The following is a 27,922-nucleotide window of genomic DNA, read 5'->3' as shown; positions in this document are numbered from 1 at the left end:
CAATAATGTTCAAGGGTTTCTACAATTTGACTTTGGTAGGATTCAGTTACTTTTATTGCCTGAATACATATTGTGCTAAAATATTACTGAAAGCAGAGGGTTTAAAAACTATGTAGTTGGGAGGTGTGATTTGAAAGTTTTTGTTTCTACCTCAGTTAAACAAACCATCATTAGTTTAAATAAGCCATTTTCAAAAGCAGCAGTTAGCTTATTTCAAATTATTGTTAATGTTCACAGAAGCCACACTTTTGAAAGTTCAAAGGATGCCATTAGTTGCCTCACTTTCTACAATTTTCCATTAGCTTAGTTGCAATACGACTGATGTGTTCTATTTTGCACATTTGTTGTCTGGTGACAGCTTGGGCTTTTAAAAAGAAAACGAAAAAGAAGTGACAACATTCCATGCTAAATGTCACGAACTACTATAATCAACTCTTATCTACACAAGGTTGCACAGGTAAAATTAAGTTAATTGCTATCAATTGATGGTAATTCTTTGGCTCTGGGGCAGTGACTCAGTCACCATCATTTTTTTCTTTTCAAAAATCCAATAAACAGATCTGCTGACCTCTGAAGGCCTTCATTTCTCCAAATTAGGAGGCACTCTCCTGACTTTCAAGGGACATTAAGACAATATCCGCACATTCTTAGATGATCAACCTTTTAGTGATATGTGACAGAAAGGTCAAATTTAGGATATTTATTTCTGTAATCAGCTGTCCAAGGGGATTGCTATTCCAAATTTCAGGACTGTAAGCTCCAAAGGGCACTTGCTTCAGGAAGTTAGCTCCAAAGGGCATTTGGAACAGCTGGAATGAGATGAGACAACTTACTAATGACCTTTTAGTGGCCTTGTACTGAAAGTTGATACATGGGTTTTGTGTTTGTTTTTTTGTCTATTCTTGAAGTAGAAATATTTAAAAGTATTCTTGTTTTTTAAAAGCACCAAGAGACACAGAAGAAACAGGTGTCATTTTGCAAACGGAACACAAATGATTGTGTCTAGATGTCTTATAAATGTGTGTGGACACAGCAATTAAAAATCATGCCATGTTTAAAAACTGAGCCACAATCCAGCAATAGCTCTAAAACAGAATCCGTACCAGCAGATACTTCCATGTCCTCACCTGTGAGTCAGAAAAAGCTTAATACACATAATTGGGAATTTCTGGGATCATTATCTTATTAGAAGATAATCAGGATCCAATGTGCTCCATTATGTCCTCAGATTATGTTCAGACACTACAGTCCTAAATCCTCGTACCAGTAGTAACATCACAAAGTAAGTGCCATTGGTGTAAAATCTCTGAAATTAGCTTTTCTCTCTCATTATACCTTCTTATTTTTATACTGACAATAAAGGAGTAGGAGCAATTAACATGCCCCTTCATCTGATGCAAGCTATAGTTATGGATTATTTTTAATCACTCCAAAATTTCAGACCCTTCCTATTTTTAAATAGGAAGTGAAATGGAGCCTAAACTGCCCAGGAACTCTAAAAAAACACGGGAGAATTGCATAGATGGGAGGTGGTATTTTGCAACATAACTATTCACAAATTTTGGGGGGATCATGCTTAAAGTTGATTTTGGGGACTACATAACGCTGTATGAGGTAATCTTTCCCTGCTCTGATTTAATACATGCATACAATGCATGAAGTGATTTATAGCTGAAATATCCTGGACATTCTTGGCTGTATAGACAAAGCAATAGATTAACAGACTCTGAAACATCTTGTAGACATGTAAACAAGACCTAATTAGAAGAATCCTGTGGATAAAAACATAGTGCAGTCTCCAGTTGGCAGGAGCTAACTGTATTATTGACTCACCTGTTATCCTTCCATCCTCTGAATCATCCTCACCATTTGACTGTGGTGATAGCAATATATTTTGAGACGCTGCTGAACTGAAGCTGTCTTCGTGTGGCAAACAAATGTATTTTCCTCTCAATTCCATGCTTGGCTCATTTGCAACCTTCTAACTTTTGAAGTGTTGGTTTTGTTGGATTCATTTGCTTATCCAGTTTTGTTGGATTTATTTCAATTGGTTGAGCTCGAGGATGTGGACAAGATTCTTGGAGAGGCGAGACCAACCACATGCATCCTGGACTCCTGCACATCCTGGCTGGTGAGAGAAGCCAGAGGGGGTTTGGCCGAGTGGGTGAAGGTGGTGGTGAATGCCTCCCTTCGGGAGGGCAAGTTTCCAGCGAGCCTAAAAATGGCAGTGATCAAGCCACTGTTGAAAAAGCCATCACTGGATCCCACTCAATTTGGAAACTTTCAGCCTATTTCCAATCTCCCCTATTTGGGCAAGGTCTTGGAACATGTGGTTGCCTCACAGCTCCAGGGATTCTTGGATGACACTGATTTTCTGGATCCGGCACAGTCTGGCTTTAGGCCGGGGCATGGTACTGAGACAGCCTTGGTTGCCTTAGTCGATGATCTTCGCTGGGAATTGGACAGGGGGAGTGTGTCCCTGCTGGTTCTGCTGGACCTCTCAGCGGCCTTCGATACCATTGATCACGGTATCCTTCTGGGATGCCTCGCGGGAATGGGACTTGGAGGTACTGATCTGCAGTGGCTCCACTCATTCCTGGAGGGTCGGTCCCAGATGGTGTCATTGGGGGATGCCTGCTCGGCCCCACAACCGTTGACTTGTGGGGTCCCGTAGGGCTCTGTATTGTCCCTCATGTTGTTTAACATCTATATGAAGCCGCTGGGAGAGATCATCAGGAGTTTCGAGGTCCGGTGTCATCTGTACGCAGATGATGTCCAGCTCTGTCACTCCTTCCCACCTGTCACTAAGGAGGCTGTCCAGGTCCTGAACCGGTGCTTGGCCGCTGTGTCAGTCTGGATGAGAGCCAACAAATTGAAATTGAATCCAAACAAGACAGAGGTCCTCCTGGTCAGTCACAAGGCCGAACAGGGTATAGGGTTACAGCCTGTGCTGGATGGGGTCACACTCCCCCTGAAGACACAAGTTCGCAGTCTGGGGTGATCCTAGACTCATCATTGAGCCTGGAACCCCAGGTCTCAGCGGTGGCTAGGGGAGCCTTCGCACAGTTAAAACTTGTGCGCCAGCTGCGACCGTACCTTGAGAAGCCGGACTTGGCCATGGTGGTCCACGCTCTTGTTACATCCCGTTTAGACTACTGCAACGCACTCTACGTGGGGCTGCCTTTGAAGACTGTTTGGAAGCTTCAATTAGTCCAATGGGAGGCTGCCAGGTTAATAACTGGAGCGGCGTACAGGGAGCGTACCACTCCTCTGTTACACCAGCTCCACTGGCTGCCGATTAGCTACCGAGCACAATTCAAGGTGCTGGCTTTAGCCTATAAAGCTCTAAACGGTTCTGGCCCAGCTTATCTGTCCGAACATGTCCTCCGCTACGACCCACCTCGAAGCTTAAGATCGTCAGGTGAGGCCCTGCTTGCGGTCCCGTCAGCCTCACAGGAGCCTCAGAAGTGGCTCCCTGCCTATGGAACCCCCTCCCCGTTGAAGTCAGGCAAGCTCCCTCCCTCCTATCCTTCCATAGGAAAGTCAAAACTTGGTTGTGGGGCCAGGCTGTTGAATAACAATTAGCAGCACTAATTATTATTATGTATGCTGGAACTCAATTGACAGACCCAGTCTTTTAGACTTGGAACATGCCCATCTGTATTTTATAAGTGTTTTTGTGAATGTCTGATGTAATTGAATAACTTTTTAATTGATTCACAATGTATTGTACAATTTTATATACGTGTTCTATTGTAAGCCGCCCTGAGTCCCCTATTGGGTGAGAAGGGTGGGATATAAATATTGTAATAAATAAATAAAATAAATAGAGAGTCTGTTCACAGCATCTCCCAAGACCATGCACTTTGCAAAAGTGAGCAAAGAATAACCTGCTTTACATATAATAATAATAACAACAACAACAACAACAACAACGACAATGACAATAACAACAACTTTATTCTTGTATCCCACCACCATCTCCCTGAAGGGACTTGGGTGGCTTACACATGGCATAAAAGTGCCTCAAAACAGAACATAAAATAAAATACAATTAAATAAAACAACAACTTAAAACTCAATTTAAATGGCACTCATCTGGCGGTAAGCTTCTGTAAACATGGCCATTCTGTAAACAGTGGGCAAGGGAATGGGATAAGTGCAAAGATGTAACCATAGGATGAGCGCATGGGATGAGGTGCAAGGCTACATTACGATTGCATGTCAACTAGGGACTAGGCGTTCTCAGAAATTTGTTTTAACATCTAGGTCTTCATGTCCTTACAGAAGATGAACAGAGTGGGAGCTTGCCTTATCTCCCAGAGGAGAGCATTCCAAAACTGGGGGGCCACCACCGAGAAGGCCCTCTCCCTCGTCCCCACCAGCCTCACTTTTTTTTTTCGTGTCAGGAGCAACCGGAGTTGCTTCTGGAGTGAGAGAATTGGCCGTCTGCAAGGACGTTGCCCAGGGGACGCCCGGATGTTTTGATGTTTTTACCATCTTTGTGGGAGGCTTCTCTCATGTCCCCGCATGGAGCTGGAGCTGATAGAGGGAGCTCATCCACACTCTCCCCAGGTGGGATTCGAACCTGGCAGCTTTCAGGTCAGCAACCCAACCTTCAAGTCACTTAGTCCACTACGCCGTCTGGGGGCTCCACCAGCCTCACTTAAACAGGGCTTAAACCTTCATCGCCAACAGGAAAATGGCTGGATGAACAGATAGGCTCTTCAGTATATAAAATATTCTCCAAAAATGTGAGCATACCAGATTTCAACATGGAAGCCATTTCCACTTGGTTAAAACTATAACTGTAAGAAGGCCCTTTTAGCCAAAGAGCCTTACCAGGCATAGTTTAATAACCAGAGTTCAAATGCATACAACAGTACATAAGGACTATGATAATTTCTGTCCTGATCCGGAGCTATATAACTCCTCAGAAACAGAAAATAACATCTTGAATGTGGCTCAGCATCTGATTGGTAACCTTGGCAGACCTTCCAGCATATGAATTGCATGTGAACAGTAGGAAGCCCCACTAAGTAGCCTGGCTGCCATATTCTCTGGCACTCCCTTCCCAGAGAATTTAGACTGGCACTCTCCCTACTTTTTTATAGATATGATTTTTCACTTCTGACAGTTATTTGATGAATTACAATATTATGATTATTATTATGTTCATAGTTATTATGTTTATTATATTTATTTAAATCTAGCTTTTTCTCTCCACAAAGGAGACTCAAAGCGGCTTACATTCAAAGTATTTCAATACAGATTTCATGGGCAGGGAGTTCCGGAGTCGACAGGCAGCCGCTGAGACAGAAGGTCCACTGTCTTGTTCCCAGAAACAAACTGGCATCCGTAAAGCTGCTGCAACAGGGGTGTTGTCTGCTCCCTGCAGCCAGCCCCAGTTAGCAACCTGGCTGCAACTCTTTGGACCAGCTGAAGTTTCTGAACATTCTTCAAAGGCAGCCCCACATAGACCTTGTTAGAGTAATCCAAATGGGATATAACTAGGGCATGTACAAACATGGCCAGATCCGACATCTCAAGGAACGGGCCAATCTTACACAGTGTGCTGGAGATTGCCAATTATTTTGCTCTCTGTGTGTGTTTTAATAATGTACTGAATGGTTTAACCTGTGTTTAATTTTTTAATTGTTTAATCATTTTTAATTATTGTAATCTGCTTTGACTCCCAATTTGGGTAAAGCCGAGGCACCTAGTATTACCACAAAAAAACTGGTTAGAAATAACATCAGCAACAACAGCAACAGGGCCACGTGAAACATACCTCCTTAGAGGAAGAGCATGGTTCTGTTCTGTTCTTAAGTTGAAAATAATTTTATATTCATTTGCTTTCAAGACAATGAATGTAGGTTCAGAAGCTGTAAACCACAGTTGAAATCTAACTCAAGCATTGTACTCTATGGATTTGAAGAAAACCACAGAGAGGTGCATGGAAGACACATATTTCCTTGGAGAAAAAACTTGAAACCTTCACACATGCAATGTGAAAGCCTGAAGGGCTCTGTTTCTCCATATGGTCAGTCAAGCACCGTAGGTTCCCCCATGTCATAGAGAATTTCTGTTATCAGGATTCTTGATTGTGTGAAGTTTTTTCAGCCAAGTGTAATCTGTTCAGACTTTCACAATGAATGTGTATTAAAATTCATGGAAAGAGGAGCTTTGGGGTCAAGACTAATGTGTGTAACCCTGAATCCCCTTCATACCAGAAAAGTTCTTCTCTGAACTCAATTTAGTACATTCAGAAAGGATATTAGCAGATGCAACAGTGATTTGACCTAATGGAGAGACCTACATTAAAATTCTCATTCCTATTGATACTATGAATTTTCCTTCAGATAATATTATTCACAAACAGGTTGTATTTAATCCATTAAAATTAATGTAAGATGTTATTTTGGGTGATTGTCGAGTATATATCCAGACTTTTTTTCCAAGACTGGGACACAAAGTGGCTTGCACATATAAAAGATTACAATTTAAAACTTGCAAAAATAATCCAAAAAGATTCACAGATTGCTATCTGTGAGAATACCTAGGGTGTGTTTTTACTACATAAATTAGATACTTCATAGAATTAGTACCACTGCCTCCTTATTTAAGAAATGAACATGTATTATGTTCTGTTATTTTTCTGTTTTGTGGGGGTAAAAATGTGGTCCATAGAGAAGATGAAACTGATTGTGTTCATGGCCTGTCCCTGGGGATAGAATCAATCACTGTAGTAGAAAAGGGTGACATTTAAAGAACGAAACCCAGTGGAAAATGTCATGCTTAAAAAATTAGATTTAAATGCACTAGCTCCTGATTGATTTTTATTGCACTCAGATGGCTACAGTGATTGATTATGAAGCTTACAGATGTTTAGTACCTTTTTTCACTTCTTTGATAATCAGAATAATCTCATTTTCAATGTCATTTAGTGTACAGTACTGAAGGTTATAATAGATCAAGTTTATAGTGATATGCAACAATTATGAGATGTATAAGTATACTGAAACCAGACAGAATTCAGGCTCACTATGTTGTTTCCATGGTCTGGAAATGATAATGCACAGATGTGGTATGTGCTGTAGTGAGTCCAGCTTAACATTGTGCAGGCTTTTGAGTACCTACTAAATTAAAAATAATAGCCCCTGAGGTTTTTGAAAAAGACAAATTTGCTACAGAATGCAAAAACATTTTTGGCATTACCTTTTAAATTATGTTAGCTGGAGTGAAGAGTACCCAGACCTGTTTTTATCTGTGTTTGTCTTGTTAGTACCTTAATTTTCCTTTTCAGCTATTGTGCATTCTGTTACTTAATTCTGAATATTTTAGCATCACTGAAGGAAGTATTTTGTCACAGAATATTTAAGTAAAATAATAATATAACCATATTTACTAGAATGTAGCCAAATGTAATGTGCAGCAGCAGGCATGTAGCTGAAATTCTCAGGGTGGTCTGCGAAAAGGCCTTACATTTATTATTTAAACTGATATGTTTATTCCTATCATGATCTGATCACCATGCTGAATATATGGGAATATGCATGGGGGTACTGGAATAACGATACAAAAGGTTTGCTAGGGTAGACACGCTCTCATCCAGACTTAGCCCCCCCCCCCCAAACCAAAATCCCAGCCCCTCCCTTCTTAATATAATATGCTCTTAATTTATAAAAAAAAACCCAACAATTTTGGCAAGTGTCAGACACACCATGTAATATCTGTAATACGTTTTACAAATATTTTGCAACTTTTATTTCTGTGTGCTACAACAACTTTTCTCCATTTGATCTTTAAAACACATAATGATCCTACCCTTGCTTTGGGCCAATATCTGGCATATTTAGCCAACATCAGAATGCAGAAAATTCTGAAATGAACTGGTTACAAACAGTCCAGCCTCTCTAACAAATCAAAAGTTAGAGGGTTGTTTATGTTTAGCTTGGAAAAGAGAAGAATGAAAGGTGACATGATAGCCATCTTTAAATATCTGAAGGGGTATCAGGTGGAAGATGGAGCAAGTTCATTTTCTGCGGTTTCATAGATGAGAACATGAAACAATGGATTCAAATTACAAAGAAATGAGATTCCTCTTAAACATTAGGAAGAACGTATTTCGTGTAAGAGTTCTTTCAACCATGGAATAGACTGTTTCAAAGGGTGATAGACTCTCCAACTTTGGAGGTCAGGTGGGCAACTTTCAGGAGTGTATTCCAGCATGGCAGCTATTGGATTAGATGTAGAATTAATGTAGTTTGCACCACTTTAACTGCCATGGCTCAGTACGGTATCCGGAGATTTGTAGTTTGGTAAGGCACAATTAATTCTACGCTGTAGATGCACCCTAAGGGAAATCTTGGAAGGAATACTCTACTATCTGAATATGACTATCTCTTGAGTGAGAGAGTGTCATCTTTTCAGGTCATCTATAGAGTACTCCTCCAGTGGATCACAGTATAGCCATAGTGTGAGAGTATAATTGGGCGTAGAGTAGAGTCTCACTTATCCAACATAAACGGGCCAGAAGAATGTTGATAAACAAAAATGTTGGATAATAAGGAGGGATTAAGGAAAAGCCTATTAAACATCAAAATACGTTATGGTTTTACAAATTAAGTACCAAAACATCATGTTTTTCAAGTGTGCCACTTGTTTGGGAGCGTAGCTGCAGTTGTGTTGTTGTTGGACATGTTGGCCTGCTGTGCTTTGCTGCCTAGAGAAACAGCTGTGGATCTGGGCAGGAGGCAGATTGCGTTGGATAATACAGAATGTTGGATAAGCGAAGGTTGGATAAGCGAGACTGTACTGTATTAAGCAGGTAAAGAACAAAGAAGAAGAATGAGAATTATTATGTCAATTTTCATTCTCTAGAAATCTTTTTGAGGAAATTTTCTTTCTAATAGAATCATTGAGTTGGAAGAGACCACATGGGCCCTCTAATCCAACACCCTGTCATATAGGAAAATCACAATCAAAATACCCGTGATATATGGCAATCCAGGCTCTGTTTAAAAGCCTCCAAAGATGGAGCCTCCACCACACTCTGAAACAGAAGGTTACACTGTGGAACAGCTCTTCTGGTCAAAAAGTTTTTCCTAGTGTTCAAGTGAAATTTCCTTTCTTGTAATTTGAACCCATTCCTCTGACTCCTAGTAATGATGGTTGGTAAGTTGTAAATCAGATTAACTCTGACTAACCATGCCATTTATAATATCTTGGGCCTCAAGGAAAGCTAATCGTAATTTGAAAATATGCAGAATCAGTTGCTGTTCCACTGGTACAGTTGCTGTTCCACTGGTATAGTTGCTGTACCAGTGGAACAAAGCAAGAGAAGAAAGATTCAGGGCAGTGGTTCTCAACCTGTGGGTCCCCAAATGTTTTGGCCTTCAACTCCCATAAATCCTAACAGCTGGTGAACTGGCTGGGATTTCTGAGAGTTGTAGGCCAAAACACCAACCACAGGTTGAGAACCACTGGTTTAGGAAATGATAACCTGGTGGCTGACTTCCAAAAAGTACAGTAGACTGGGTTGAAGTTTTAACAGGGCCATTACAGAATCTTCATTAAGAGAGATCTCCTACATCAGCTGGTTCCCCCAAATGCTTAACTTCTGTGCTTATGTCAGCAACATTAAACAACATAATTTGTAGTGGGAAATTGTGCATGTTTTCTCATTTTAATGGTTGACCATGTTTCTCATTAGTATAAGGAATGGGGATGGAAGGAGAATCTAGAGCATTTTTGAGACTCAACCTTTTATTTCAGCATGTGCCTTCATGGATAGCAATTCATTTCTTCAGGTGCACTGATGGAGTATAATATTGAAGCCATAAGTATAGCTGTGGAGTCGGATCACAGTGTAAGGATTACAGAACATAAGGCTTGTTCACCCATTTCATATCACTCCAGGGTGTTGAGTAGATTTTTGACCTCCCAGACTGTCCTCTCTTTTTATGGCTATTCTTCTCCCATGTCCTTGTTTTATGGGGTGGGGGGACATGATGCTTGGCTTGCTTTTGGAAGGGGTTATCTATATTATATCATTGAGCAATAAGTGGTTGCTAATAAACTAGGAGATTTATTTGTTGAGTATGAAGAAAAGATGTTTCTGGAGGGACTGGAATCTTGATTAGTGTTATTTTTCAGTATTAAAACAAATGACTGCAGTTTAAATTAAAATTGCTGCAAGCTGCTTTGAATATTGTTTATTGTAAAGATGAGATAAAAATATAGTCAACATGAATTGATCAAGAAACTTCATATGAATAAAATCAATGGTAATGAAACAATAATTAAATTGTACTGTTATTTAAAACATATATTGTTAGACAGGTTAGATAATATGAGATACATAGTAGATAGATAGATCTAACAGCCAGAAGAATTGTTTTTCCTTTAATCTGCATCTGTATACATAGCATTCATGGAAATGATGAAATATTGTAACACTTGAGCCCTAAGTATTTAATGGCTATAAGAGTAAGAAATTCTTATATCAACATTACTTGAGGCACGTTAAATAGAATAGCTAGATTCATAGTTGGTATGACTTCATTAAAACCTATGATCTTGCTCTGGGGATTTGTGCTGAGATAAGTAGCTTGAGAAGATATAACTTAGATAAAATACAATATACAGCATAATCACATATTCTGTATTTGCACAGCATGGCAGTTAGAGTCACTTTGGGAACACTATCTTAGAATTTACTGTTTTTTGTGTGTTTATTTAATTCCCCAGTCTGTAAAGGAGTCTTGCCATTGACTTTTGCATTAAATTAAAGATATCACCGAATAAGTGCAGTGGGTTTTGAATCCAGAAGTTCTTTATATCATACAAAACTGTACTGTATTATTTTCAATAAATTCTGGCAGATAAATTAGTCAGATTTTACTTGATTACAGTGAAATCCTATGTATGCTTACATAGAAAGTAGGAAAACCACGTCCCCTGAGTCCAGGGAGTGATTTTCTGCTGGGTAAGTATATTTAGTAGTGGTGTGCATTCGGGACTTACCTTGTCCCATTTTGTGTTCCAGGGCCCTGTTCCATTTTGTCTGACCTGTTTTGTTTTGTCTTCTGGCCCAAAAGATCTGTTTTCTTTCAGCCCAAAGCACCCAGGCCTATGACGAGGCCAGGGTGCCTAGGTAAGGAGTAAGGAGCGCTCCTTACTCAGCAATCGGCTGCAAGGCCCAGCGAGGCCCAGCTGCTTGCCGAGTAAAGAGTGCTCCTTATTTGGCAATCGGATGCAGGCCCTGCGAGGCCCAAAGCCTGCACCCATAGGCCCGTGAACTTTGGGCTTACGGGCGCAGGCTTTGGGCCTACGCACCTAGGTCTTGCAGGGCCTGCAGCCGATCAATCCAAAAAGCAGGCTTGGAGCCAATGCCAGCTCCCGTCTGCCTTTCATTTCGATTGCATTTTTGTTTCGGGGCGGGGGGGCTTTCCATTTCGTGCCATCCAAATGGATGGTACGAAACAGAAATACAAATGAAACAAATGCAACAAATACCGCACACATCTCTAATATTTAGTCTCAATCTTCACTGATATCAAACAGAAGGGCACTGATATCAAACAGAATAACATTTATTTTCTTTATTTTTAATAATTTTTATTGAGGGGTAAGTGTAAGACATACAAAAGCATTTTAAAAACAGGGTTTACAAATAGGGATTACAGTGAGGGGACATAGGGCAAGTTTAGGAAGGGTAAGGGGTTTGGTTAAATAGATAAAAACATAAGGAAAGTCAGGGAAGGGAAAAAAGGGGGGGGGGGTAATTTGAAACTTCCATTCTCTCCCCTTTCGGTACAGTATTTTAAATGTACATTTCTTATAATGTCCTGGTTCATTTTTCCCGTTTAGACTCTTTATTAATATACATTTCCACTTTTTCCCAGTTTGTCTTCTTTATCGGTTTAACTCTAATTTCTGTCATATACACAGTCAATTTATCCATGTTCTTTATTTCTTCTAGTTTCTCCAACCAGTATTCAATCTGCGGGATCTGTTCTGTTTTCCATTTTTTTGCTAGAGTTATTCTTGCCGCTGTTGAGATATATGTAAAAAGTTTATCATCATTTATGTCCAGTTCTAATATAGTGTCCAAAATTCCTAACAAATATAATTCAGGCTTCATGGAAAAAAATTTGTTCAATATTTTTTGTGTCTCTTTGTGGATCATTCTCCAAAATGTTTGTATTTTTCCGCATGTCCACCATAGGTGATAAAAGGATCCTTCATGCGCTTTGCATTTCCAACAGTTTTTTTTGGTAATTTTTATACATTAAGGCTAATTTTTTTGGAGTCATATACCACCTATGAAAATTTTTTAGCCAGTTCTCTTTTAGGTCTGAGGCGTATGTATATTTTAATTTTTTGTTCCAAATTTGTTCCCATTCTTCAAATTTTATTGGCCGGCCAATATTCCTTGCCCAATTAACCATACATTGTTTCACAGACTCAGATTCGGTAGACCATCCCAATAAGACATTGTAAATCTTCGATATTTTCTTCCTATTAATTTGTAATAATTTATCCCATGTTTCTCCCTCTTCACAGAAGCCCTTTTGCTTGTCTTTTATAAATTGTTCATTAATTTGTGCATATTGAAACCAAGATAGGTTTCTAAATTTGGTTTTTAATTCCTCCAAAGTTTTTAGTTTATACATTCCATTGGATTTCCTTAGTACATTTATTTTCTAATGATATGATTGCATTAAAAGGTACAACTGATAAGCATTTAGGCTGTGTCAGGGATATTTAACCACTCTCTGTTCAGGCTTCTCATAACCTGGTGGGATAGAAATCATACCAGCTGAAAGGGGTGTAGGCATTGTTACAAAATAAAACCAAAATCACCCAATGGCAGAAAAGAAATAAAAAAGCAGTTCCCATCCTATGAATTATATAGTAGCGGGACTTCTTGGCAACAGTTCACAAGCTTGGCCTAAATAAGATGTTTGTGTTCTGCAAGCTGTTCAAAGCTATTGAGTTAAGTAGCTTCTGAAACCTTCTGTTTAGCAAACGGTTCAGTACTCTCACAGAAATATGTGTAAGTGGCACTTCGTTGCAAATATTTGTTGCAGCTTTCAGTGGAAGAGGAAGTAAATTAACAGGACATACTTATGGACCTGATCCAACATACAGTGATACCTTGACATACGGATTTAATTTGGTTTGTGACCATGCTTATAACTAAAATAGTTCAGATCGCTGAGTGAAAAACATCATTTTTGGTGTTTCCGTGGGGAAAAACAGTGATGATAGCATCTACTACAGATATGTCTACTATGGTGGTAAGATATTGAATCATCACTGATAGTAACAAACTACAATTTGGAGGGCCACAGGTCCTTCACTCCTAATTTGATTATTCATTAGGAGCAGGTGAATGAAAGTGGATGAAACGTGCTGCTATCTCCAAAGCTCCTCATGGAGGAACTTTCAGGAGTGCAGTGTGAATCTTGCAATTGTATCACTTCCATTCTAGGGAGCTGCAGTGAAACTTTGCCAGCAGTTGTTAGCCAAAATCATATTTAAAACTCCCTGTCAATCATCATCAGCCTACCTAGATCTAAGAGTCTGCTTCCAATGCTAAAGAGCTCTCTCGGTTCACACATTTCCATTCAGTCAATTAGTGATCCTTTAGGTTGCAGAGCTTGCAGCCTGGGAAAACTCATTAGACTTAGGATGGTCAGATCCATCACCTTAAACTACCAAGAGCATTCCAGCCTTTATTGTGCTTCATGCAAAGGCAGTAACCATGTATTATGAGTGTTTGCCTAGCCACTGCAATAAGGGGTCCCATCTATGTAGACCCTTTATCCTAAAAAAAGGGGTGAATCAGCTCTGTGGTGGCTGCACGACACATGGAACTGATTCAGATTAACATTGGCCTTGAACCACGTTGGGAGCCCCTGATGGCACAGCGGGTTAAACCACTGAGCTGTTGAACTTGCTGACCGAAAGGTTGGCGGTTTGAGTCTAGCCCCAGCTTCTGCCAACCTAGCAGTTCAAAAACATGCAAATGGGAGTAGATCAATAGATACTGCTCTGGCAGGAAGGTAACAGCACTCCGTTAATCATGCCAGCCACATGACCTTGGAGGTGTTTACGGACAATGCCAGCAATTCGGCTTAGAAATTGAAATGAACACCAACCCACAGAATTGGACACGACTAGACTTAACGACAGGGGAAATCTTTACCTTTACCTTGAACCACGTTAACAGAAGTCGCAGGATACTCCAGATCTTCCCTGAAACTCCAAAGCTCATCTGAGTTGTGAGCAACTGTAGGCAATTGTGCTGATCCTGTTCACTTGTTCCTAAACAGCTGTGCCATTTCCTAATCATTACCTCATTGCAAGGCAGCAAGAAATTGACCTAGGACTATTGGATTGGTACCAACTTTGAGGATTTGTTTCAAATGTTGGTTTGGTGTTGTGTTGATGATAGGCTTATAGCTCCATCAGCAAAAGTGTGTTTTGGATGGCTATTCCCTTTAGTTCTCACCTGGCTAATATAACTTATCTTCCAGAGTGCTTTAGTCCATACATATATTTCCTGTCACATTTGTAGTCCATTACACGTATTGAATGTTGCCTACAGAAGCTCTTGGCACGTTCAGTTTTTGTCTCTCAGGGGCCATAAAGCCTGCAGTTTAAGTCACCAAGGAGTATAATCCTATATAGAAATGGAAATTACAACCATGCAGGCATCCAAACTGAAATGCAGTCTTTAACTTCTGAATTCCTTAGCATAACATGACAGAATTTCTCTGCCAAGGATGCATGATTAAATATAGTATAGTAATGTTCACAATACAATTCCTTTATATGTAGAACAAAACTAGAGATGCAGCAAAAAGGGAGCACATATTAATTGATGAGAATGAGCAGGAGATTTGAAATGGCCCTCTAGCTCTCTCTCATCTAGCAAAGTGCCAGAACCATGTAGCCCTTCATTATATCTGCTACCTTGGCTGCCCATTCATTTTCAAATGCAAATTAGATACCTAGTTCCTACCTTGATCTTGATATTAAAGCCCAAACAACTTGGGATCTGGTCATTTGAAGGCCTATCTCACATAAGCCTGTCCATCCTTTAAGTTCATCTGTTCTGCTATTCTTGCATGTCCAGTTTCCTCCAGAGTGCTGGATCAAGGGAGAAAAAGAAACCTTATGAAGAGCACAGGTTCCACACATCAAATGGCATTGGGTGTGGTAGCATCTTTTGCCACCTCTTGGTCCATCAGTCAGATCTGATTTATTCTGGAAAAGGGAACAGAGAGGGATGATGACCTTGCTGTTGCTAATCAGAACTAGAGGACAGAATTTCCGCCTCAAAATCTTTGGCAGTCTAATTTAGGTGCTGTAATGCAGCTTTAGGGGCCTAAATACCCTAAAGGCCCCAGATCCTGTTTAATCTTGGAAGCTAAACAGGGTCAGCTCTGTTTACTACTTGAGTTGGAGACCACCAAATAATGCTGTGGGTTATATTTCAGAGCAAGGACCTGGCAGAATCACCTCTGAGCATTCCTTGCCTTAGGAAACTATACAAAATCCATGGGGTCACCATGAGTTGACAGGCAACTTGAACATGCATATGTATAAAACTTTCCTAGCTCGGTGTTCTTGCTTGGCAAGATCACTTGCCTCTTGACAAGTAGAATCCATAGAAGGATCTTTTTCTTGAGGGAAGTTTCAAAGATCGACTTTGCATCGTTCAATCTATGACATTTCCACAGACTAGGAAAGACTCCTAACTGAAATACCAGGAGCCACTGTAGATCATGGTGAATAGACAATACACCAGTAATCTGATTCAGTATGAGGTTGCTTCCTATGTTTCTATTCCAATTTAATTTTATTCATTGGTTCTTGCTGACACTTTAAATTTTCAAATAATGTTTGCAAATATTTCAGTGGATTGGTTTAAGTATGAGAAATTCTAGTGTTGAAATGAACATTTCCAATGTATGTGCCTGCAGAGAGTCTTGAGGCTCGGAAAGAGAATGATTTGTAGCCTAACTCAGTTAATCGCCTGGGCTTAAATTTTGTAAATGGCTATTGAACAAAATCACTAATTTTCTTTCAGTGTTCTCCATATGTTTGACTTTGTTAATGTTTATTGCTGTAATCAAGAACTATTGGATTTAGTGTAGCTTAGTCTAAATAACTGTATTTATACTGCCTCTTTTCTTGCCTCCAGCTGTCAGAAATGACAGGAACAAGAAAAAGAAGGAGCCTTTAAAACAGGAGTTTATGGAGAACTATGAAATGACAGCAGAGTTGGATGATCTCACAGAGAAAATAAGGAAATCTCATCAGGAAACGTTCCCGTCACTCTGTCAGCTGGGCAAATACACTACGGTAAGATTCTGTCCATTTGGAAATGTGTAATGAAGACCTGTAGGTCTACAATTTTTGATGTTGACAGAATGTTGATGTGATACTGCCAAAAATAAATGTGTCCCTGGACCATGTTTTCCATAAGAAAAGCCAGAATGTGTGATGGGAGGCAGGAATAATTCAGAAGCCAGAGAAAGCATGTCTCCAGTCCTTTTTAAATGTCAATGTCACGGTTGCATAGTGCCCTCAACTAGAGAGCAATAAATGAATTGATAGCCAAAAAAGGTGTGTGAACTATATTAAATTGTTACAGTGGATCATGATAGCACAGCAGTTAACACAGTTATCTTCTGGACAGAGGACCTCTACTGTGTAGAGATGATCTAAAGCTGGTTCTAAGGAAATGAAAAGAAGTGCAAAAAAGCAGAACAAAGCATTGTGCATGTCTTCCCCATGGGAATATCCTCCTTCCTGCCAGATCAATGCAGTAACGTGGTGGTAGTGGGGGTGATCTTGGAGCATCTCTAGAAGACAATAGATGGTACAGAAGGAAGGTATGATAAACTACTCCTGAAGCCTTCTTCCTTGAAGCCTTTATGACGAGACAATCCAAAATAAAACAAGAAATAACGCCAAAAAATGACATTTTCAGGTGAGATAGCAGTCAGTGAGCTACTAGGGTACAACAGATTACAACTATAGGTTGAACCGTGGCTAATGATGCAACTAGACTCAAGCTGAAAGGAAATTCAGCTGTTGATTTCCTCAGAGGTGAAAGGAAAATCCAAAGCTGCACAATGCATATAGAAGAATGGAATGCGAGAGGCATGAAACATAGTAAAACGAAAAACAGGAATACTAACATTGCAATACCTGGAGTGAGCAAGCCAAAGTGCACAAGACTGGGACATTTTTTGTGTCAGATAATCATGTAGGGTTTTTTTAAAAATCAAGGAATGAAAATCTATGAAATGGGTTGGCATTAATAGTGAGGAGAGATGTAGCAAAAGCGATGATTCAAAGCTAATATCAAAAAGATTTCAGGGAAAATCCATCAATATGACCATAAACCAAGATGGTGCTCTAAGTACAGAGGCAGAAGAAGAAGAAATCAAGAAGGGCCGGGCTATAGCGCAGCTGGTTAGTAGTCAGTTGCAAAAATCACTACTGACCGAGAGGTCATGAGATTGAAGCCTGGGTCGGGTTAATCCCCCAACCATTAATAGCTAGCTCGCTGTTTACCTAAGCAGCCCGAAAGACAGTTGCATCTGTCAAGTAGGAAATTTAGGTACGCTTTATGCGGGAGGCTAATTTAGCTAATTTATAACACCATAAAATTGCCAGCAGCACGTGGAAGGAATGAGGAAGTAATGCCATCAAGGACTTGGTGTCACAAGTGGATGGTGAAGCGGCAGCTCCCCCTGTGGCCAGAATTGAGCATACCCTCATGAAGCCAGAAGCTGGAAAATGTTAAATTTCCTCTGTGTGTGTCTATATGTCGTATGTCTAATGGCATTGAATGTTTGCCATGTATATGTGCATTGTAATGTGCCCTTTGGGGTGAGAAGGGCGGAATATAAATACTGCAAATAAAAAACAAACAAACCTGTGATCAGGTGTCATGAGAATGACATACTCCATAAAATCCACCTTTTTCAGGTGGAGGTTTGTGCTAAGTATTTCAGTCCTTGTCAGATTAGAAGATCATATTGCTGTTCAGGCTAAGCGTGTAACCTCAGTTGATCATAAGGAAGGTCTGAGCAGTCTGTGACTATCCGTGTTAGGTCTGCTGGCTAGCCAGCCCGTGAAGTATTTGACAATTCCTGTTCTGAAGGAAGGTCGCAAAAATAAAAAAGTTAGTTGCTCCAGGAAAGCTGCCACACATGATTTGCAGGCTATATTTCACTTAGAGTATCATGGGAGATGGGGCCTCATCAAACTTGAGCATTTTTCCACTTCAATCCACTGTGCTGGTTTGACTGCCTTCTGCAGAATTCTGGAGTTTGTAGTTTAGGGGAGGGGCTTTTAAACTGCTCATCCAGAGAAGCCCTGGGCCTCCCTAAATTACAGGCCCCAGAATTCCTCAGGAGGCAGACACAGCATTTAAAGTGAATTGAAGCGGAAACATACTCAAGTGTGATGAGACTCCGTGGAGAACATCCTTTGTTGCAGGGAATCTCCAAGTTTTTCAGTTTCCAAAAGAAGTAACTTACCACACCACAGTTCCCAGAATCCTTCAGCCAGTATGCTTTTTGAAGGAATATAGGAGATGTAGTACCAGAAATTAACATTTCCATGTTCTAGAACAAACATTTCCAGCTTCTAACAAGTAAAGTAGAATTCAGGGATAGACAGATTTTGTGCTTGTTTGGTTCAGTTCATTGAATGTCTTATGCCTTATTCCTGGTAAGAGATACAGCAGATTGTAACAAAGAACCAAAGGGGATCAATTTAGATGAAAAATAAAAAATAAATAAAATTTAAAAATGGCTATGTAATTGGATTTTACAGCATGGCTGGGTTTTTCTGCTGATAAAAGTGTCACTAGGGTGCCTTACAGTATTATTCTACCATATGTACTCCATTGCAGCATTATAGGAAACGTGGTCCTTAAGCTGCATGCATGAATGCTCTTGGAAGAGGTACTTGGAAATTATGTCATAGTAAAACATTCTGCTAAACTCCTTCAGTTTGATACTTCTCAGGACCCATGGAGAGCAAGTCCTGAAGCTTCCGCTTCTAACCTGCCTTTTTATATTAAGCCCATATTTCAAGTTCTGGCCTGTACATCGATGCTGACTCAATTTTATTTTTCCATCTTGAAGGAAGTGGCTAAATATGTGTTTGTTTCCAGCAATATTTTTCACAGTTTATTACAAAACCGAACATTAAAACGCTTTCCAGTTAGCAGTCATCGCAAGAATAACCATTTTCAGCCCAGGGTTTTGCAGCGTGATAAAACAAGCTAAATTGGTGCTTTATTGACTACCTCTTCTCCTTGGCTTGCATAATAGTCAAAGAAGATTTATGTTTTGTGGAAGGCTGCTGGGCATTGGCTTGAAAGGAGCCACGTCACGCTTGCCTGGGTGTTGGGAGAGCATGATGGAGTGAGCTCATAAGATCCTGGTCAAGATTTTGTTCACAGTCGCTGGTTTCATGCAACATCTTCTTTCCAGATGGATACCCTATTGTAAAATGATTTCCTGCTTTAGGCTCTGCTTTGTGCAGCCCTCTGCTGTGCCATTTTTCTATGGAACTGGATAAACTGCCTATTAAATTTAATTACAACCTGAATGGCTGCACATCTTGATCTCATTCCCCCCTATCCACTCCCCCCTTTATATACAGTATTTCACCAAGGTCCTTGAGGATAATATAAAATAAATCTTAACCACCTATCTGCACCGAGGAAAGGAGAAACTTGTTTCAGTGAGCAAAACAGACCATTAACCCCATGTTTGCCCTTAGGTCCTAGATTACAATCCTCTTGAAAAGTCCTAACATGGGGATCCTACTCAATATGACATCCAGGAAATGTTGCCAGGGAGTTTGCGTACCTCCTGAAGGAAATGTTTTCAGGGACAATTTCCTTTTCTATTATTGTTCTGCCCAAACAAAAGTCACACGCACTTGTCCTGTCTTTGTCAGAAATGAAGCTCAAGCATGGTTTTTAAGAAAAACTGTGCTTCTTCCTCTCTGTTTCTAAAAATGCTCCTTTCCCCCCACTTTATCCAATATTCACCACTGCTGTTTATCAGAAATTTCTATTTCACTGCCCCTTCTCCATAGCTTGACAAAGATTCTTCTTTGGACTGCAGCTACCATAATCCCCCAGTTCGCATAACCACGAGCAAAAATCTGTCTGAGGAATGGGAGTTGTCGTTTTTTAAAGTAACTTCCACAGGCTTGCTTCACGTCTAATGATCCCAAATCAATAGACAATTTTAAAAATCATTCCTGATATTGACAATGGATACACCCATACAAAACTGGAGGCACTGGCCACATTCGAAGGCCGTTTCACACTATAAATATAACACTGTGATTTCACTTTAGCTGCCATGGTTCCATTTGTAGAATCCTGGTTTAGAGAAGAGTATCTAGAATCTCAGTCATAGAGCTCCTCATGTTTTCTGACCAAACTACAAATCCCAGGTTTTCATAGGGTGCAGCCATGGCAGATAAAGTGGAATCACGGTGCTGCATTTGTGCAGTATGAAAGAGTCCAGGACTAGACCTGGTTTTAGAATCCTCAGCCTGACTTTCTTCAAGAGTTGTTACAAATACTCCTGCATTTGGATAATAATAAATAACTTGCTTTATAACCCACCCTATCTCTCTAAGGGACTCAGGGCGGTTTCCAAACAAGAATGGTAAATATTCAATGTCATAAAATAATACGAACAAGCCAGATCAAACAGTACATAAAACAACTTCAATAAAAACTTACAATAACAAAACCAGAAAATGAAAAATGTTATTAAATAAACATTGAAACCATAATGAAATTTAAACAGCTAAAATGCATTTAAATGATAAAAGCCTGTAGAGCCAGGGTGGGTTTCTAGCTCCTGGGTGTGGTTGTATCTTAAGATGATCTAGTCCTCCTCCTCTCCATAAGCTAAAGTGCACAGGCGCGTTTTAAAAAGTGCTTTAAAGGAGAGGAGGGAAGAGGCCGTTTTTATTTATTTGGGGAGGGCATTCCAGAGGAGAGGGATGGGCTCAGGCTGTGGCGCAGGCTGGAGAGCAGCTGTAATGAATCACTGCAATGAATCACTCTGACCAGGAGGTCATGAGTTCGAGGCCTGCTCGGAGCCTATGTTTGTTTGTCTTTGTTCTATGTTAAAAGGCATTGAATGTTTGCCTATATGTGTAATGTGATCCGCCCTGAGTCCCCTTTGGGGTGAGAAGGGCGGAATATAAATGCTGTAAATAAATAAATAAATAAATTAAAAAGCCCCATCTCTCGTTCCCACCAACTGCGTTTAGGACAGGGGTGGGACCGAGAGCAGGGCCTCCTCTGCAGATTGCAGTGCTCAAGATGGTTTATAAAGGGAGAGGTGGTTTCTCAGATAGCTTGTGATCTATGTGATCTTGTATAAGTCTAGAAAATGTAATCAAAACAATCAAAGACCAAATAGCCTGGGTAAACATATCCACAGGTCAGTGTAAGTACTGATCCTTAACTCTTGACTCCTACATGTGGTCAACTTATACATGAATATATACGGTAGTCTTGTGGAATCATCTGTCTTTCAGTATATTGCTTATTCTATGTGACCAATTTAAAGTGTGGGTCCTCTCATTGTCCCAAATGTAGCTTTTATGTACTTCTAGCTTCCTTACACATACCTTCCTCTTTAGGCCACTCCCTGTCAGTACATTCATTTTCTCACTAGACAGCAACTTCAGCTCCCTGCCTGTTTCATATAATAAGCATAGTTCCCTCCCTGTGCCAATAAAAAGTCCCCTCCACATTGTAAGGTATATCCTAGGAGCTATTTGATTGTACATTTCACAGCTGCAGGTGATGTAAAATGGCCAGGTACTTTCTATACTTTATTAGATGCTGAGGGAATATGCCTAGCTTTGGGGTAATTTAAAGATGGAATGAATGCAAAATATCATTTAGTACTATAATGTTAAATAAACACCATTCGGTCTTTTCTTGGTGGCCGAATGTTTTGAAACTTGACATTATACCTTAAGACGAAAAGCTCCCCCTCCAGTAGTTTTAATGCTGCATAACAGATGGCTCTTCAATTTATAACTCTGATTTTTGACAGAGTTCTAAAGCCTTCACTGAGCCACAGCGAAGACAAACTAACTTGAACTAATTTGCTGAAACCAAAAGGATATCAAGAGGATTCACATTATGTAGAAACTCTGCTCCAGAAGATGTGACTCCTTTTTCCTGGCCTGGAATCTAGTGGTCCAGTTACACTGACTTTCATTGTGATCAAACAGGGAATGTTTCTTCCATTCTGTACCTGGTATAATTAACAGGAAAGAAAGATGAGAGTGGCATTTGGAAAAGCCGTCATTCGTTTTTATCCTATGTACACATGGTGTCTTTCATCATAAGCAACATATGAAGCATGCAAGGAATTTTTGTAAGACTAGACAGAGTTAAGAACAAAAACATTCCAAAAGCAAATCTCACCAAAACTGAAATTGTAAATAGAAATGGCTGTTTAATATGTTGTACAGATTCAATTACATTTCCTTCCCCAAGAAAATTGGCTGATTTATGTTTAATTTTTCTCTTTTTAGAACTCTAGTGCAGATCACAGAGTTCGACTGGACCTTGGGCTTTGGGACAAATTCAGTGAACTTGCAACAAAGTGCATTATTAAAATAGTGGAATTTGCAAAACGGCTGCCTGGTTTTACAAGTCTGACAATTGCAGACCAGATCACTCTACTTAAAGCTGCCTGTTTGGACATCTTGGTATGTATCTTTTCTTCTTGCAGGTTTTGTTTCTACTTTACTTTTGTTAAGAAGAGCATGAGTATGACATAGCAGTTAGAGTGACTGGACCACAGCTGTGGAGGCCAAGGTTCAAATACCAACTCGATAATGAAAACCACTGGGTGACTGTGACCAAATCAACACTCTCAGTTCAGAAAATCCTGTTATAGGTATGCCTTAGGCTCACCATATGTTGGAAATGACTTGAAGGCACATAACAACAGTAAGGCATTAGCTACAGACAGCGAAGCACCGTCCATTGCAGTAGTCTTTTAGTTCATAGAAACTATATGTAATGTTTCTGTGCAGATTCTGTTGAACTGACTTGAAACTGTAGCAACAATACTTCCTTCCAAAGTGTTTTGGAACAACTTTCACTACTAGCGTGTTTCCTCGAAAATAAGACAGTGTCTTATATTATTTTTTGCTCCCAAAGATGTGCTAGGTCTTATTTTCAGGGGATGTCTTATTTTTCACATTTATTGTTGAACAAAAAAAAATGAACGTTTATTATATACTGTACAGTAGTTGTCATCACAAACCAACATAACCAAACCAGACAAACTGTGACTGTTGTCAAGAATTTCTTGTTACTACCATTATTTCCATGTACAACTGGTATGTACATTTACCAATCTTGCATGCTCTGGTGTTTTGTTTGGCGGGCGCCGGGCATGCTTCCAAACAAAAACTTTGCTAGGTCTTACTTTCAGGGGAGGCCTTATATTTAGCAATTCAGAAAAACCTCTGCTAGGTCTTATTTTTTGGGGATGTCTTATTTTCGGGGAAACAGGGTAATCCTCTATACTACCACCCATTTTTGAGAAAGGGCATCCAACATTTCTTATATATCTCTCTTTTAAATTTTGAAAGAACAACATTCTCAATGTGATTCAATTTTTTTTTGCTATACCTTCATATATTTTTCATTGTTGGTTCTGACTATCTCAAGGGGGTGCAGGTGGGAGCACAACTTAGAGAAAATATTCTCTTAACCCACATGTGAAACTCAAGGCCCACAGACCAAATCTGACTCGCCACGTCATTTTATGTGTCCCATGAGACTTTCAATGCCAGGGCAACATTGCTACATTTATACTGCCTTCCAATCACAAATTTTGAAGTCAACCATAAGGCTGATATGGCCCTCGGTGAAAATGAGTTTGTCAACCCATTACAGTGACCAAAACCATTGATCAGCAATGGAAATTAGCTGGATTCAGGCAGATAGGTTGAATAGTAAAGGAAGCATCTTCCTTACATCTTAAGTACCTGCTACATGACTGTAACAAATGCAAGTATTTAGCATTGTATTGTCTAATCCCCAAAACTAGAGAAGGAGAACTCAGTGAAAACATATTTCGACATCTAATAAGACTCAAGGTCCTTGCTCCTGTAAGGGCACTTCCAGACAGGACCAAATCGCAGATTTTCCATGAAGGGCAAAAAACAAACGCAACACAAGAGCAGGTCTGCACACTGACCTGTTGGTCCTGAGATTTCTGCCTGCGATGTCCAGACTTGTTGCTTTGTTACAAGCCCACAAGATGGCCACTGCGGGACTTCCACAGGAAATTTCAGTGTTAAAAAAACTTTATATGCATAGATGCAAATCTGTGCATTGTTCATTCGAGTTTTGTTCCTGGGACATACATATCTGTTCCTCATTGCTTTTATCCAGGAAAGATGGCAAAATTGACTAGAAGGCGAAAACTTTGTCTTGGCAAGAGAAACTTCGTGCTCCACATATTTAATGAAGTTTGTGGCACATAAACAAAATTCGTGAAGTACTACTTTCAAAGTCAGGACTATATTATTAAACAGGAGCTGACACTTTCAAGCCAGAAACAGAACTTCGTTATTAATATTATCATTCAGCGGCTTCATGGCCATCTGTCAAGACAAGTTTAGTCTATGTTCTTCTGCCTGAGGAACAATGGGATGATGTTTCTGAGTTATACATGCCTGTCCCTCATTGCTTTTATCATAAAACATGGGGAAAGTTGATTACATGACAAAACCTTTGTTTGTGTGTCACAAACTTCATTACACATGTGGAGTTTCTCTTTCCAGGATAAAAAATTTTGCCCTCTAGTCAGCTGTTACCATGTTTTTAGGATACAGCCTTCCCCAAGATTTGTGCTCTGAATGCTCCTACCCCTCCATCAATCTCCCTCTCTCTCCATTCCTTTTTAGTCCCATCTCTTCTCTAAAGAGTTTTCTGCTTTAGCCTTCAACATACCTTTGTTTTTTAGCCATTTAGATTTTAATGTACAATGTTTCTATGAGACTGTAACCCACTTATGCTGGTCTATGACCATAATAAAGATTCTGATTTAGGATACAGCCAATCAGGAACTGACATGTATAACCCGGGAACAAACCAACATTAAAAAATCCTGTATTTTCTGAGTGTAGGGACATACAGAGAGGCAAATATCAGCATTTTCCCACCAGAACCAGGATATTCCCACAACTAAAAATCACACATTTTAGCGCTTTGTATAGATTCCTCCCGTGTTTTCAGAGAACATTATTTGGCCACCTGCCATTTTGAACCAGGAGCTCCTGAGATAAAGCTACTGTGTGGATGGGCCCTAAGAGAAGCAAACCGAATTATGCATTTAAGCAAGAAGGTGATAATAATTTGCAAGCTCTATACATTTATATACATTTCAGGATTTCTATCATTTAATTTAGAATCTCCTTGTATTTAATTGTTCTTCATAAAATGTCAGGACACACACATAGTCCTGATTGTAGATGTTTGTTGTTCTCAAAGAGGCCCATGTGAAAGGGATTTTCAAATGATTGACTTATTCTTTTTTTAGGATGCAGTAAATTATGCAAAGGCTGGAGGGGTGGCGGTTTAAAGCACACACTTTTCTGACCAGGAATGGCTATATGGATGTCTGATAATTGGCCGTTTCCTCCCTTGTCCCCAGGCACCCCTTGTTGGGTGGCTGTATCCTCTGATGTGCGTATTATGTTTGGCTCGGCGTACAGTTTGTCCAAGAAAATTTCCCACTGAAGCCATTAATCATGGAATCCCATGAACCCATGTAACTTCAAACAAAATCCTTTGGAGGAGAATATTAGCTATTATTCCATCTCATCTTGTCACAAGCGTTGCTGAACAGTCTTTTCTGTATGACACTGATATATGAGTAACAGGAGCAAGAGGAGAGAGCCACAGAGAGTAGAGGGAAAGTGGGGCTGATGAGCAGCTCCTAAGATTCACCTTTCATTGTCCCCTTTTTCTTATAGAATTTCATTCATACTGGCCTGCCTTCTCATTATTGTGTGTGGTCTCACCAAACACAGAGCCATTTATTACTGATTAGTAAGCCTGTGTGCTTAGCGCTGATATGATAAGTTAAGTCCTTCCTATCCCAGAAAAGTGTACTCTAATTTTTTTAATGGCACTTGTCTTGCTCATATTTCATGATCGAGGCATGAGAAGGGATAAGAAGCTGGTTTAACAACAGTTAATACTGTTGTTGCTAGTGCAGCTGTTTTAAAGGCTCGATTCAGTAAGATTTTATACAGCTTATTTCTCTCCAAACCTTCAGTCTGAATATGCCTGCCTTCTATTTTCAGCCTATGAAGGCTTTTCAGCTGCCAGACATAATCATGTGTATTTCTGGTTGCTTTAAAGGCCATCTTCCCTATCTTTGGAATGACTTGCTGAATTAGATGGATTGCCCCAACCCTGATTTTGGTCACTGAATACATTTGGATATCACAGTCAGCTAGAAGTCTTGTGGCTTGTTGGTAACACCACAGCATGTGGATGTGCATAGGATGAGCACAATTCAAAATCTGGCTTTAGCCTATAAACCCCTAAATGGTTCTGGCCCAACTTACCTGTCTGAACATATCTTCCCCTGTGGACCACCTAAGAGATTAAGATTGTCTGGGGAGACCCTGCTCTCAGTCCCACCTTCTTCGCAAGCAGAACTGGCAGGGACGAGAGACAGGGCCTTCTCGGTGGTGGCCCCTTGGCTGTGAAACTCCCTCTCTAGCAACATTAGATCAGCCCCCTCCCTCCTAGCCTTCAGAAGGAAAGTAAAAACTGGCTCTGGGGCCAGGCTTTGAGGGAATAGCGCAATGCAATAATAGATTTAAAATATGTGCAATTTCTGGATGCTGTGATTTTAATATTGAATGTAATGTTTTTAACTGTTTAATTTAAGCTTAATGTTTTGCATGTATTTTAGATACACAAGGTATTGTGTTATTGTTATTTTGGAAACATCAATTGTGTTATTGCACAACAGGTCTGTTGTTTATATACAAAATATAAAGGTACAACTTATCTCTATCCTGAACAAATGTCCGTATTCATATAGATTTCAAATGGGAGATATTGTATATGTTTAAAGCATTGAATAATTGCCTTATGTCAGCTGCCTTGAGTCCCCTTCGGGGTAAAGAAAGGCAGAGTATAAAAACAGTAAACAAAATAATAAATAAATAAATAGTACAATCAATGGCAGGCAGGAGTGGCACATCATAGTAGTGTTGTTTATTGTGACTTCTGAACCTGTCTCCTCTTTGTTCCCTAGCAGACCAGACGAAGAACCACTTTGTTCTTAGTTCACTTTTCAAGGCAAAGGGAAGCCATATATCCAATTTAAAATGTGTGATAAACTATTATAAGTCAACCTTATATATAATTTTAGGGGAAGTTTTGAGGTGAAAATTATGGATTTTGATATGAGCTATGGTTAGGTCTAAGGTAATTCTGTGGAAAGGGGAAAGTACCAATGCTGACTTGGGGCCAGCCAAAGACATTCCAGAAAGAAAACAAATTACATAATTAATATTGAATTAATTAATTAAAATATTAATATTTAATTTCATAATTAAAATATTTTTCCAGTAAGAAATATTGGTGGGCCGCGTGGTTGAACCACACTATTTAGGTTATTGGTGTATGTTGCAGTTTGCCAGAATGATTTGGTCTAAAAGCAGCTAGAAGGACATAGCCAAAATTCAACTCCCAGATACTTTCTATTTGGCCACCAACATAAGCCCCAATCTCAATGCTTTATTTTTGTGTTTTTTAATGGCTGTCCTTTAAGAA

At 39.8% G+C, this 27,922-nt stretch overlaps 1 protein-coding gene across 6 annotated transcripts in view; it reads left to right on the top strand.

The window, feature by feature from the left end:
- Positions 1-27,922, top strand: part of rarb (retinoic acid receptor beta) — a 436,563-nt gene that overhangs the window by 397,161 nt on the left and 11,480 nt on the right. For all 6 annotated transcript variants that reach the window (XM_062957200.1, XM_062957204.1, XM_062957202.1 and 3 more), the window contains 2 exons: positions 16,223-16,383; positions 22,636-22,812. In XM_062957200.1, coding sequence (XP_062813270.1) covers positions 16,223-16,383; positions 22,636-22,812 — 338 coding nt within the window. The remainder of the gene's footprint in view (positions 1-16,222; positions 16,384-22,635; positions 22,813-27,922) is intronic.

The sequence above is a fragment of the Anolis carolinensis genome, chromosome 6 (assembly GCF_035594765.1).
Source record: "Anolis carolinensis isolate JA03-04 chromosome 6, rAnoCar3.1.pri, whole genome shotgun sequence".
In the NCBI taxonomy this organism is placed as follows: Eukaryota; Metazoa; Chordata; class Lepidosauria; order Squamata; family Dactyloidae; genus Anolis; species Anolis carolinensis.
Note: the sequence above shows the minus strand (reverse complement) of the source record. Positions and strands in the feature narration are given on the sequence as shown.